The following is a 12431-nucleotide window of genomic DNA, read 5'->3' as shown; positions in this document are numbered from 1 at the left end:
TGTCCCCGACGCGGGGCGGCCCCGGTGGCGCATGCGCGGGAGAGGGGTCCCGGGGCGGCCCCGGTGGGGCCGCGTGGGGCTCTCCGGGACAGGCAGCGGTCACCGCCGGTGCTGCGGCGGGGGATGAAGCGGGCCCGGACGGCGGCTCCCCTCGTAGCGAGGACAAGGCGGACTGAGGCTGCCCTAGGCAGCGCCCCGCTAGGCGGGGCACGGCGCCGCCCCGCCCCCGGCGCAGCGTGACCTTCGCCGGCTGCCGTAGCCGGGGCGCGGGGACATGGCGGCGGCGGCGGCGGCGCGCGGGGCTGTGGCGGGTCGGTGGCGCGCGGCGGCTGAGGGGAGGCGGGCGGCCATGTCGGGCCGGGGGGCGAGGGGGCTGCCTGTGAAATGGCGGCGTTGCGGGGCGGCATTGCGGGGCGTCTCCTGAGGGTCCGGCTCTCCGCAGGGATCCTGGGGCGCTGGGCCCCGTGGGCTGCCCGCAGCCCCGGCGCGGGACGCGCTCTCTCCGGCTTCTCCGCCCGGTGCGTCAGGCAAGCGCGGGCACCAGCAGCGGCCCCGCTCTGGAAACCGCGGCTGCCCTCGGGGAACCTGCCCGGGGGAGGCAGCCCCTCGGTCCTCAGCAGGTACAGCCGGCGCGGTTCTTTCTGGAAAAAAAGCTTAAAATGGAGGTTTACCTAAACCTCTTCCTCTGAGAAGCTTCTTGGGCTGCTCTTTGCTCTAGCAGACGGGTCTCTGTTTTAGCCCTAAGTCTCCCACTTCTGCTAAGCGTAACGCTTGAAGCAGGATGTGAAACGGAATATGCCGTGCAGACGCGGGCTTTAGAAAAAGCCTCGTTGTTCTCATCGGCACTGCTGCTCTTGCTGGCCATTAACGTTCTAAAAGTGATTTCTGAATGCCAGTAACGGTTGAATGTTTGCTCGAGTGTTCAACCACTCCTGTTGGATGAAAAAGCTGTTGCGTGTGGAATAATGACCTTGAAATTAATTTCAGCTAGAGTTCAGCTCTGCAGCTGGTGTCCATACGTGCGCGCTCAGTAAGCGGTGTGCTGCAATGTGAGTTCTTGTTATCCTCCTTCAAACAAGTCGCAGTCACTCCGGGTTTCTCTTTACGTGAAAAAGCCAATGATTACTTCTAGAAAAAGATGTTTCGTTCCTCTTCTATTCTTTCCCTGTTTTGGGGGTGGTTTATTTTTTTATTTTTTTTTTAGTGTCACATCTCTACTTCCAAGTATACTCCAACAGCCAGCGAGGACTCTCACTTACTGTAGCTTGCGGAATGGAAAAAGGAAAACTGTGAAAGCTGTCATCGATAGGTTTCTCCGGCTGCACAATGGCCTTTGGGTTAGGAGAAGGGTAAGACTTTTTTTTTTTTCTTCTTTTTTTGTAATAAAAGCATGTTTACAGTCAGTGGGCTAATTGCTCTCCTTCCGTTAGAGGGCAGCAGCTAGTATGGAAATTAAAAAAAGCTCCAGAGACTCCCGTCTTCCTGAAAGTGGGGAATTTGTCCTGGTTTGCTTATCAGTATTGCTGCGTATGTGTATTTGCAGCGACCCACTTAAAAGCCTTTTGTGTATTTTCTTCTGACAGGCCGGTTATAAGAAGAAACTGTGGAAAAAGTCAGCTGCCCAGAAGAAGCGTTTGAGAGAGCTCGTGTTGTGCACTAGAACACAATGTAAACTCCTTGATAAAATGACCACTTCTTTCTGGAAAAGAAGAAATTGGTATGTTGATGATCCCTACCAGAAGTATCACGATCGCACGAATCTTCGTGTGTAGAAATCTTGGTTTCATTTTTGCACCTCTCTAGGAAAAAGGCAGTGGTACATCTAGTATGGTCTCAATTTTAGAACATAAATCTGTAATACCTGTTACTTTTCTAAATCAACATACGCGTATCATCTGATCAGAATTATGGGTATTGATGCCCAAAATAAAGGAATATTCAAGATTGTCTTGAGCTGCAATTCGTGTTTTATTTAGCAGAGGTCAAGCTGGTCACCTACGTCAACCTGAACGTCTGTTGGTTTCATGCGATTGTGTGTAACATGGGTGAATACAGTCTAGACATCACTAAAAGTGAAAAATTCAACATACTTAGTCTTAAAATTTTTAAAAGAAACACGTTTAAGTAACCCCAGGATATATTTTGCTGTGTCCAGACCTACTGGTAGCTCACTGAATGGAGTCTCCTTGGGGAAGGGGAGAAAGGAGAGCAGGGTCTGTTACGGTATTGTTGCCTGTCACTGTACCAGATAAACTGTGGCCATGTCTCCATGCCAGAGAGCATAGAAAAAAACAGCATTTCATGGCTACGTGCAGTTTTTATAACCGATGTAAAAATGTATTGGCCACCAGATTTCATTACAGAACTCGCATTTTGTATTCTGTGTTGGTTTTTGAGTAGTAGAATATGTTCTTTGGCTCCTACGCTACGTCCTCAAGCAGTCAGTTCTGAGTACTGTATTTTTTTTTATCCTTTCCGTAAGCCTCATTACACCTCACGCTGCGTACCTCTGGTCACATGTATATATGGGACAAAACCAAGGGCTGATTACAGGGTCCTTTTGGAGCGTAAATGCAAGTCATCTCTGGTTTCGCTGAGGGCTAGGTCGGAGGTTTTCTCTACAAAGCTGGTACTCCAGCAAGTGTATGAAAAGCAGTTGCTTCTAGCAGTAGCTTCAAAATGTTCATTAATAATTAACCCATTATTAAGCAGGTAGTCCCTGGTTATCAGCTCCAGAGCCACCTGTATAGCAAGAGATGCTTTGCCGTACAAGGCTGTAGCGTTTCAATGAATTCACCAGTTACTCAGAGTGTTCAGTAGCTGTATTTTCTTTTCCAGTTCATAATACAGAAAGAAGTTCTGAAGGACATGCAGCACTTAGTGAATACATCTATATACAGTCAGCCAGAATTGAGATAAAAATAATACAGCCATCAAAGTAATTATTCTGGCCTGCCAGATACATTGAACAGACTAAAGATGTTTTCTTTTTTTTTCTTTTTTTTTTCAAGAAAAGATTAAGACTTTATTCAAGATGTAGATCAAGCAGTATAACAAAACCAACAAAACATCAACCTTTGGAATACTGTTGTAATGGCCATCCTTGTGAGGCGTTAAGTGTACCATTTCATCACAGATCTTTTCTACCATCACGTGAAGGGCACAATTACGATCCTCAAATAGTTTGTCTAAATGCAAATCCCAACGTAGTGTTCTCTGCTATTTCAGATATGGTGCTAGATGCAAAATGGGTACCCGAAACAAAGAGCAAAAATGAGACTGTGATCAGCAAGCATTCGGTCACAAGTACAAGTACACGAGAACACTCCAGAGAGCAGTCGGAGGCAGCAGGTTGTTTACATGAGGCTAGGGAGCATCGTACCTCTCCAAGCAGCTTTCTCCCTCTCATTAGGAATAAATAACCCCATTCTCCTTTCCTTCTATGCTGGGTTTGCACTTACACAATTTAGATTAGCATGGGATTAATTCCAAGGTGTCAGTGATACACATGAAGTCTGTCTGGTCTGTATTTGATGTGATCCTGATTCAGCAATTGGTGTAACTGCGCTGACACTGGCCCCTACAACAAGAAAGGAGGCGTGGAGGACTGTGCTGACCTCCTCGAGCTTGTTCTCTTCATAATTGAGGTGAATTTATGGGAAATGGGTGAGGTAATTCATAGGCCTGTTTACCATGGACTATCTTCAGCTGCAGTTTCCTTCCCCTCAGCCTCAATTTTACTTGCTCAACGCACATTTCACTTGAGCCTTGTGCTGGTTAAAGGCTGTATTTTCTGGGGCTGGCCTGTTTCTTTCAGGGTTACGCTCTCCAGGCCATCTCTGAGAAGTCGGGAGGTGCCTGCCTGCCCTACAGGACCAATTGTAGAGGACGGCTGCCTGAAAGGCCCCTATGACAGGGCTTTTCTTACTCAAGCCAGATCTGTTGCTATTTTAAACCATCAGCTGAAGGATTGCTTGCTTCTAGGAGTAATCTGCAAGCGGTTAGCCGGCTTGCACCCTCAGAGCCTGAGCTGGGAGGAAGCCGAGAATTGCTCCGCATCAACACACGCCTGAGAAGCCGCCATCCATGTGTCCCCTCTTCGCTCGAGTCCTGCAAACTCCCGTTTGCCAGGAGGGGTCAGCATCAGCGCAGGGAGGCGACTCGCTGAATCGGGCTTGTTCCTTGGCAGGGGCTCAAGAGAAAAACTGCGACAAAGGACTTCATGTCTGGCGTTTGTTCGGAATGAATGCAAGTAGCCAAAGAGTGAAACGACAGACTTGGGGCAACACCTGTAAACAACCTGTGTGTGGAAGATGGGGAATCAAAAGCAAATGACCGTTCTCTTCTGTATACAGAACACTACAGCACTAAGTGTACGTGGGTAGGCATTCGCATTTCTTGTCTAGCTATACACAAATACACAGCTCGCTTGATGAAGTAATACATTTTTGCCAGAGATATGAAAAGGTTTATTTTTCTCATTTATACAGTGAATGTTTTGAGAGATATAAGGCAACTCCCTTGTCAACAATTTCACCTCAGCACTTAGAAATGCTAAACAGTCAAGTTTACAGTGAAACAGCAGATTAGACGCACATTTAATAATTTTAGTGAGAATCAATGTTAATACAGCGTGTCTGAGAATAGAATTTGTCAGATGTTATGTAGCTCTATGTTGTTGGGGTTTTTTGGCATAAATGAGTGCAAACTTGTCGGCTGCTTTTTTATCTTATGGCAGCCCATTGCAGAGCAGGGAAACATAGCTTGCTTGCAACAGGATTTTATTTTCTGCTAACACTGCAGGCAGTTTTTCTATTACTTTTTAATGTTTGCCAAAAGAAATCAAATAAACTCTAAAGCTGCTTAAAAATAAAACACACGAGCTTAGCTCCTCAAAGCTTTTGCTGAGTATCTTCCAAGGACTGACTCTTCTGTAACTGCTATTTAGACAGGTTTGTTGGGTTTATTTCAGTTTACTTTCTGAGGGCTTTTTCCTTCTTACCCATTGCAAAATAGGATTGAATTAGCACACATAAAGGAAATAAAATTCTCAGGTAATGAGGCCAAATGTGGCGGCAGACACAGGAAATACCTGCTTGCTTTTTCCACTTCCTAGCCAGGTCAGACAAACATTTGTGCGGGCGCATAATTTATTCCTCTCTTCCCCACATATGTAGGAAGGTCTGGGGGAAACCTCAGGGATCCATCAGACAGGGACAGCTGGGATATCGATGCATATCCGGCAGAGAAAAGGTTTCAAAGGCCACTTCAGATTTATCTCTGAGCCTGATACACTCCAGCCGGCTGTTGGCATTCTGGACTGCTGCACCTGAACTAGATGAACAGTCCTGTTCATCATCAAGCCCGTGTACTGATCCATTAGTGATGGCACGTTCTATGTAATGCTAAATGCTTTTCTAGTCTATGTGACAGGTCCAAGAGCAAACACAAAGGGTCACGTAATTAACTTCTGTGTGAATCTCACATGCTCAACACTTACAAGAGACACCAACTTGAAGCACAAATACACAAACCCTACCACGTCTTCCTCTTCTTTTATATTTCTCATTTATACATGGATACAAATACACCACTCCATCTGGTTCTTGTGGTTCTAACCAAACTCCATGCTACAGGTGAAACTCCAGGCTTCAAAAAAGCAGCTCAGACCCAGCGCCCTGCTCTGCCTGTGCAAGTAAAACAGCAGCACCTCACCAGGAAAGCAGAGCGCTGGGACTGACACTATTGCAGGCAGGGGAGAAAGGTGAGTTTTCCCCTGGAAGCGCGTCACTAAATTGATTCTAACTTCTGTCGCTGCAGCTAGTACAAGTCTGGCTTGCTCACACTTTAAAACTGGCAGTAGAACATTTGCCACAAGCGATACGATCTAGTTCTTCTAGCCGCCATCATTTTCCACACAATACTCTCCTGGCTCAGGCTGATCAAAATTAAGACTCCCCCTTCATTACATCGTTGAAACCATTTATTTTCTCTTGCATGTCTCTTCCTCGTCCTCTGTAAGTGGTTCTGTCTCTATGGTTTTTAGTACAATGATTTTCTCAGAATACACATGATTTACTTGCAGAAAGAGAAACAGAGTTGCAGCTCAGCTTTTGCTAATGAATCTTGGAGGTTTTGTACAGTCAAAGTACTCTGACATTTGTTACATCATTCACAGTCTTGAGGAAGAAGGGAGGAAAGAGAAACCCATGGCTTCTGCAAATCCACTTCATTAATGATAAAGCCATAAATAAATACGCTGTCAATGTATCATAATGAGTAACTGATTATTTTTCTTTCCGCTGTGCATTCACAGAGCTAGAGCTATGCAGACACAAATGAGAATTGTAAATGTACAGCCTTACAGGATTAGCGTGAGTGGGTGTACACTCTGCAAACGGAACAAGGACTCTTAGCCTGCACATGTCTGCCAGACTGTCCTACCCATGTCACGGACAAACGCAAGAAGCGTGTAACGGAAGGATACAGAGAGAGGAGAGAGAAAGGCCATGTCTACAATGCTGTACATCAAAGCACATCCATCCCACTGCTGTTTCCTACATTATTAACGAGTAGCTCTTTAAGGCAGAAGAGAGACATTCTGTGGATCTTGGTGCTATTGGCTCATTGCACTCACATTGTTTCAGTGGCAGAGGACGAGGTACTTTTCTTCCTGAAGCGAGGTCTAAGGGTCCTAGGCGGTGCCTGCAGAAAAGCAAGAGAAAACTTCAGTGGCATAATAGGAAATGTTTTTTCTTTCCTTAAAACTCACCCATCTTTGTGGCACCTCTGTGACAATGATCCCGCTCCAGGCAAGAAGTAATGGAGAAGCAGATCTTGGCCCTGAAGATCATTAATGAATGACCAGCTGAAGACTAACCCATTTAAGAAACCTGTTGTAGTCCTTTACCCAGGTTACACCAACACCTTCCCCTCTGGCCCCTGGTTAGAGGTGTGGCTAAAGATTGCTAATAACATAACAGTCAAAGGAGCCAGGACAAATTGGTGCCATTTACAGCAGCTCTTGGATCAAGAGAGCAAACTGGTGGCAGAAAGCCAGCTCTGGTGTCTCCCAGCCCACCCTGCACTGTTCAGCCCAGCCACGGCCCCTCTGAGGGTACACCTCGTTGGGGCATTACGAAGCTGAAGGGGTCCCCAAGGTGAAACACACTGGACCTGTAATTCTCACAAGGCAGAGCTCTTTTAAAAGATCGGCCCCTCGCTTGGGAGACAGGCCAGACACAATCCGTTGGAATTATTTTAGAAGCCAACTACTGCAATTCTGCCTTGCAGTCAGCTGATGCAGAGAGCTTTAAAAAGGAGCCCTGAATGCCCAGGAGGAGCCAGACCAACTCCATTAAATTGGTTTACTGCGATCAACCCCGTTCTCCAGACTGAGACAGAAATTAGTTAGACTAGCAAACAAAAAAAAACCCAAACCTAATCTGCAGTGCATACTTCTCTCGGAAGAGCTTTGGCATAGCATTGTGTCTTGCGAGCTTCACAAAAAGAAATGGCTACCAGATGTTGCGGAGGAGCACAAATTCTCAGCGTGGAGGCCTGTCATAGCATCACGTAACACTGTAAGGCCTGGTAAGCTCTTCTACTCCATTTACATAAATATCCAAAGCTTTATTTTCTTTAACAGCATCAACCTATTTACCTGTAAGACTACGACACAGTCTTACCATTCATAAGTGAGGACTTTGTCATTTCCATTTTATAGGACTTTTCAACCCAAGATCATGCTGTGTTTTCACATTCCGGTGATGCAGCAAGGTATAAATATTCATACAGATAAGGAACTGCAGTGCAGTGAGGTTTTGTTTAGACTCCATCTAAATCTCCACCTCTTCCAGCTTGCCCATAAACCAAGGTAGTTTTTCGCAGAGATGGGGTTAATCCAACACCCCACCCCATCTTCCAAGCCCAAAATTTTACCCCAAGTCCCCACTGTGAATCCCTGAAAGCCGAACAGAGCTGGATGGGACGGCTGCATCCAGAAAGGCACAGCTGGAGGAGAAAAGCTGAGGAAGAAAGCTGCTGTGTATGGCAGGCAGGGATCCCACACCACCCCAGACTCCATAGCTGCTGGCTCAGAGTCGCTATCTGTAAACCAGGAGCTCAGGGACACAGCCTGACAACTACAGCAGTATCTCCTGCAGCCTGGGAGAAGGCTGCTCTTTGGGAAGCCAGATGGCTCTTAAAGCAAAGCAGCCATTAACTGCCCAGTGAAGACTCTTAAATCAGGAATGAATAGCTCTGCCTCCTCTGGGAGGCCACTTGACAGTTCTGAGAGAAGCTACAGAGGCTGCACCTTTCCACAGTAAGAACAGAGCAGCCCAGCTTTTGGTGAGATCCCCCCAGAGGTAGGACGACCCACCACAAGGTCACACAACTGCTTACCAAACCACACTGCTCCAGCTCCCTCACACTGAGCCAAGGGGAGGGTGGAACAAACCCAGCTCTCCCATAGTGGAGATCTCCCAGCTCGGATCTGAGAGCTGCTGGCTGTGGCTCCATCCCCCCTGCCCGGATCTGGAAGGAGTCTTTGCCTACAGCATCTCCCATGGAGGTTTTATTTCCTTCACAACAAAATGTTGCTAAAATTGCTTTTGGCAAACCACAGTGTGAGATCTGCGTCTCCTTTAGTTCTTTTGTTTCCGTGAAGCAACTTAAAGCATACTTGTTAATACAGTGCCTGATTCAAAAACCTATTGAAGTCATGAAGGAAGAACTGCCACTGGTTTCAGTGGGGTTTGCCTAGGTGCGAACTCAAGCGAGAGGGACTGGGCTCTGAACTGTGAGGGCTCTGGCTGTGGGTGCTGGCTGTTCTCACCATAACCTGCCTTGGGGGTGAGAATATATTTTCCTCTACAGACGTGAAAAATCAACTAGCAGTTGATACCCAAATCCTCTCACCCAAACACCTCCACATTAGCACATGGTTTAGAGCTAGATACAAGTTTAGCAATTCAGATCCAACTCTGAAGCCCCATATAACCATTATCTCCACAGGCACTAATTCAGACTTCTTTCAGGAAATCCACACATGCAGCAAAGTGAGTGAACCCATAGCAAGACCCACCCCTGAAAGACCAGAAATGTATTGTTGGAGTTAGTGTTTTTAGACCAGAGAGAGATGTTCATTCAGTTGAAGATTCAAGGAATGTCACAGAAGGAGGAGCCTTGACAATATGGAAGTACCTCAAGGGGTTGATCCTTCTTTTTGGGCCTTTTGTTCATGGATGCACAATCCAATGAATAGTTCTCTTCATCATCTGAGAACATAGAGCCTTTTATTTCACAGTTTGCCTCAGGTGGCTTTTCATACTTATTGTCCACACCTATTTAACACGGCCATTTACAGTCTAAACGTGAAGACAAAGGATGAGGAAATCAGTGATGGTTTGATTCACACTCTACCAAATACCACATCACTGCAAAGCCATGCATCTTCCAGGGATTAATAGACAGAAGGTTCACACATCACACACTAGTAATAGCAGCTGTGGGGTTAGAAATCAAAGGCTCTTGTTTATGAAGCTATTACAAGCTCTATTTGGATTATTTTACATAGAATTGAGACTAAATTCACAGCCTCTGATGTTCTGGCCGTTGACACTAGAAAGAGATTTTTTTTGTTTGGCTCAGGGATAAATAAAATAGCTGATTTCTTGAATTGCTGATTCATCCATAGTTCCTGCATCTACTGCTTCCAGAAAGAGTGTCCTCTAGAAGACACCAAATGAGTGTTGAAGCCCTCTGGACAGTACGGACAGAGCTGTCTGGGATGCAGAAGTATGAAGCACGGCAGCACTAATTGACTTGAAGCTGAGAGAGCTCAAGCCAAGCACCCAGTCTGAGATCCACTGAAGTTAACCAAAAGCTTCAACAGGCATTGAATGGACCCTCAGCAAGTGGGTGTGTTGCTGCAAGACCAGAGCGAGGAAAAGTCTCTCTTCTGTCACTCTGGAGTAAATCTGATGGAGCATTAACTCCAGTGATGGATCTGAAGGCAGATTATGGCCCCATGACTACAGACCACTAACGCCTGCTTGGTGGTTCTTAACCTCGTAACTTATGGCAAGATCTTTGTGGGACTGGTCATGTTGCACAACACAACCCATTTGCTGCCTTAAATCCAGACAGTGAAGCAAGATGGTATTTTTAATGGCCAGTCCAAAGCAAGAGGTACAGCAAAGGACACCCAGAGTGACCAAGCTTTCTGCATCTCCACAGACAGTTTCTTATCAGCAGGACTGGAGCTTTCTTTGCTTGACTGATAGGCTTTTTTCATTCTGAAACATGTCAGGAGTGGAAGTGTTTGCTGTTTAGATAGCATTAGGCACAATTACTGGCCCTATACTTAGACTGTTGTATAAGCATACATAGAAATAATGCTCTGTGCTTCTTGTCTCAGCCTGACTGCAAAACTCTGCTGGACCAAAGACTAAAACCAAAGAGGATTCTTAAACATCTAATACTTACTAATCCATTTAGATCCTTAAAGCACAAAAGAATTGAATTCTCCAACAGCTCTTCAATTGGGTAACAGAGAGACAAAGGGAAGTGATTTGGCTACAGCAACACCGTAAGTCACGAGCAGGTCACTGGGGCTCTCTCCGGTGCCAAATTCAAGTCAGCAGCTAAATGCTCTCAGCCCCTGTGTTCAGCCCACAGGATGCGGCTGTTGCTCAAGAGAGCGGTGCACACTATCCTCTGGCCACTGACCCTATGTTTCTACCCCTTTATCACCTTTTGCATGGGCAGGCTGGAAGACACCATCGCAGGTTTCCAGGAAGAGTCAGAAGTCGACTTTTTCCCCGCAGTACTGAAAATGCTGATAGTCATGTTGCAGAGAAGCCCAGGATAATGCTGAATTTTTTTTTTCTATATATGACTGTGGTGTTAAGACTACCCTGTGGGGAGAATTAAATGTTCTCTAGACCACATGGCAAATCCGTCCAGGAATATTTTATTTTAATTACTATTTTATCCTTCCACTTGGGAAGTGAGATATTCAGGAGGAACCTAGCTTAGGTCCTCTTGGATGTGGGAGTTGGTCCTTGTGCCTCTCTAAGCCAATGAAAAATGCAGTCAAGTTTGGTTTTAATGCTGTTTGTTCAGAGCTTGAGCAAAGCCTGAACCAAACATACCCAAATCTGCAGCCTGGAGGCTAAGTACTGCCCCCAACACCAATTCATATGACTGCTCCCAGCTGCCCTCTTCCCCAGAGGTCCCTCAGATGTGGACTGAAGGCTGGCCCAACGGCACACCCCCAGCCATGTGCTGCTGTGAGAAGACAATGGCTTTGCCCAGGAAAAAGAGGACTTCAAAGGAACAGGATGGAGGGGTGTCAGAGAACCAGAGTTAGAGCGTTCAGTGACCAGACTGCAGAGATGCTGGCTGCTGAAGCTGAGAGCATACAGGATTAAGCAAATGTGCCCTGCTCCCTTTCTCCTACAGCCAGCCGCTCCACCGCAAAAGGAGACAGAAGGAACTGTCAGCCCTGATAACACTCCTGGGAATCCCATGCTTTTCAAGCGTATGTTGCTTTCTCTGATACTATTCTCTCTCTTGAATTGGGTGCTGGGCGAAAAGGATATCCAGGCAGCTCTGCCACCTGCTTGGCCCATCTCCATGACAGGCACAGGAGAGGCACAGCCTCCTGCAGGCTCTTCCGTTCTCCCCATCAGCCTGAGCATCATATCCATGTCCTGGAGCTGCTTCCATGAAGATGAAGAGGAAAGCTCAGCCTCCAAGCTGGCACATACTGCTTTGACCCCCGCAGCAGAGAGGTCTGTAAAGTCCACTGGAAGTTGGGCTGAGGCCCTCTTCTCCCCTGCTCCACCTCATTGTGAATGAGGCACTGAAAACCAGCCAAATGAGAACCAGGTTTGCTTCAGCCTCACTGAACTGGAAAAGGGAAGAAGCGGGTCCCTATCCCAGGCCTTTCCACTACATTTCTGACCACTGACAAGAGCAGATCCTGAATGCACAGGGCCCTTTTTTTAAGACCTGGAACACGAAGGGAGGATTCCCTGCCCATCCTGCCTCGGGAAGGACACCTGTATTGTGGGCAATCCCAACCTCGTATTGATCTGGGGTGCCAGACTTTGTCCCACGTTTGTGGAAGCATTACGCTCTTGTGGGACTGGAGGCAACTCATCTCCAAAGGGCTGCTGCGTGAATGCCAACTCTGAAGTTGGGTTTTTTTGTGAATAGAGTGATGACAGGATAAAAAACTAATTTTCCTACACCAAGAGGGTGAGTCCTCTGCAGGAGAAAAGGTAAAGCAGGGGATTAACCAGAATAATAAGCACACATGTGAGGAATTAGTGAGAAAGGAGATGGAGGCTTCAAGTGAATGGATGGGTTCTGGGACAGCAAGGTTTGTTTCTGGAGAAGGTGAAGACTGAGGAGCAAAA

The 12431-nt window shown here is 46.7% G+C and overlaps 2 protein-coding genes across 4 annotated transcripts in view; one reads left to right on the top strand and one right to left on the bottom strand.

Annotated features, from left to right (window-relative positions):
• Window positions 1-54: 54 nt before the first annotated feature.
• Window positions 55-1947, top strand: MRPL35 (mitochondrial ribosomal protein L35). The gene is made up of 4 exons (XM_076335730.1): window positions 55-311; window positions 443-620; window positions 1205-1349; window positions 1584-1947. The coding sequence occupies exons 1-4, from the start codon at window positions 275-277 to the stop codon at window positions 1770-1772; spliced, it is 549 nt and encodes a 182-aa protein (XP_076191845.1). The 5' UTR covers window positions 55-274; the 3' UTR covers window positions 1773-1947.
• An 857-nt stretch (window positions 1948-2804) lies between these two features.
• REEP1 (receptor accessory protein 1) overlaps window positions 2805-12431 on the bottom strand; it is a 74930-nt gene continuing 65303 nt past the window's right edge. Inside the window, exons 9-10 of one of the 3 annotated variants that reach the window (XM_076335719.1) lie at window positions 9208-9347; window positions 2805-6705 (exon numbers count right to left, since the gene is read on the bottom strand). In XM_076335719.1, the coding sequence (XP_076191834.1) occupies window positions 6634-6705; window positions 9208-9347 (212 nt within the window). In that variant the 3' untranslated portion in view covers window positions 2805-6633. The remainder of the gene's footprint in view (window positions 6706-9207; window positions 9348-12431) is intronic. The other 2 variants (XM_076335720.1, XM_076335724.1) reach the window with 2 other exon arrangements.

The sequence above is a fragment of the Aptenodytes patagonicus genome, chromosome 4 (assembly GCF_965638725.1).
Source record: "Aptenodytes patagonicus chromosome 4, bAptPat1.pri.cur, whole genome shotgun sequence".
Taxonomy (NCBI): domain Eukaryota; kingdom Metazoa; phylum Chordata; class Aves; order Sphenisciformes; family Spheniscidae; genus Aptenodytes; species Aptenodytes patagonicus.
Note: the sequence above shows the minus strand (reverse complement) of the source record. Positions and strands in the feature narration are given on the sequence as shown.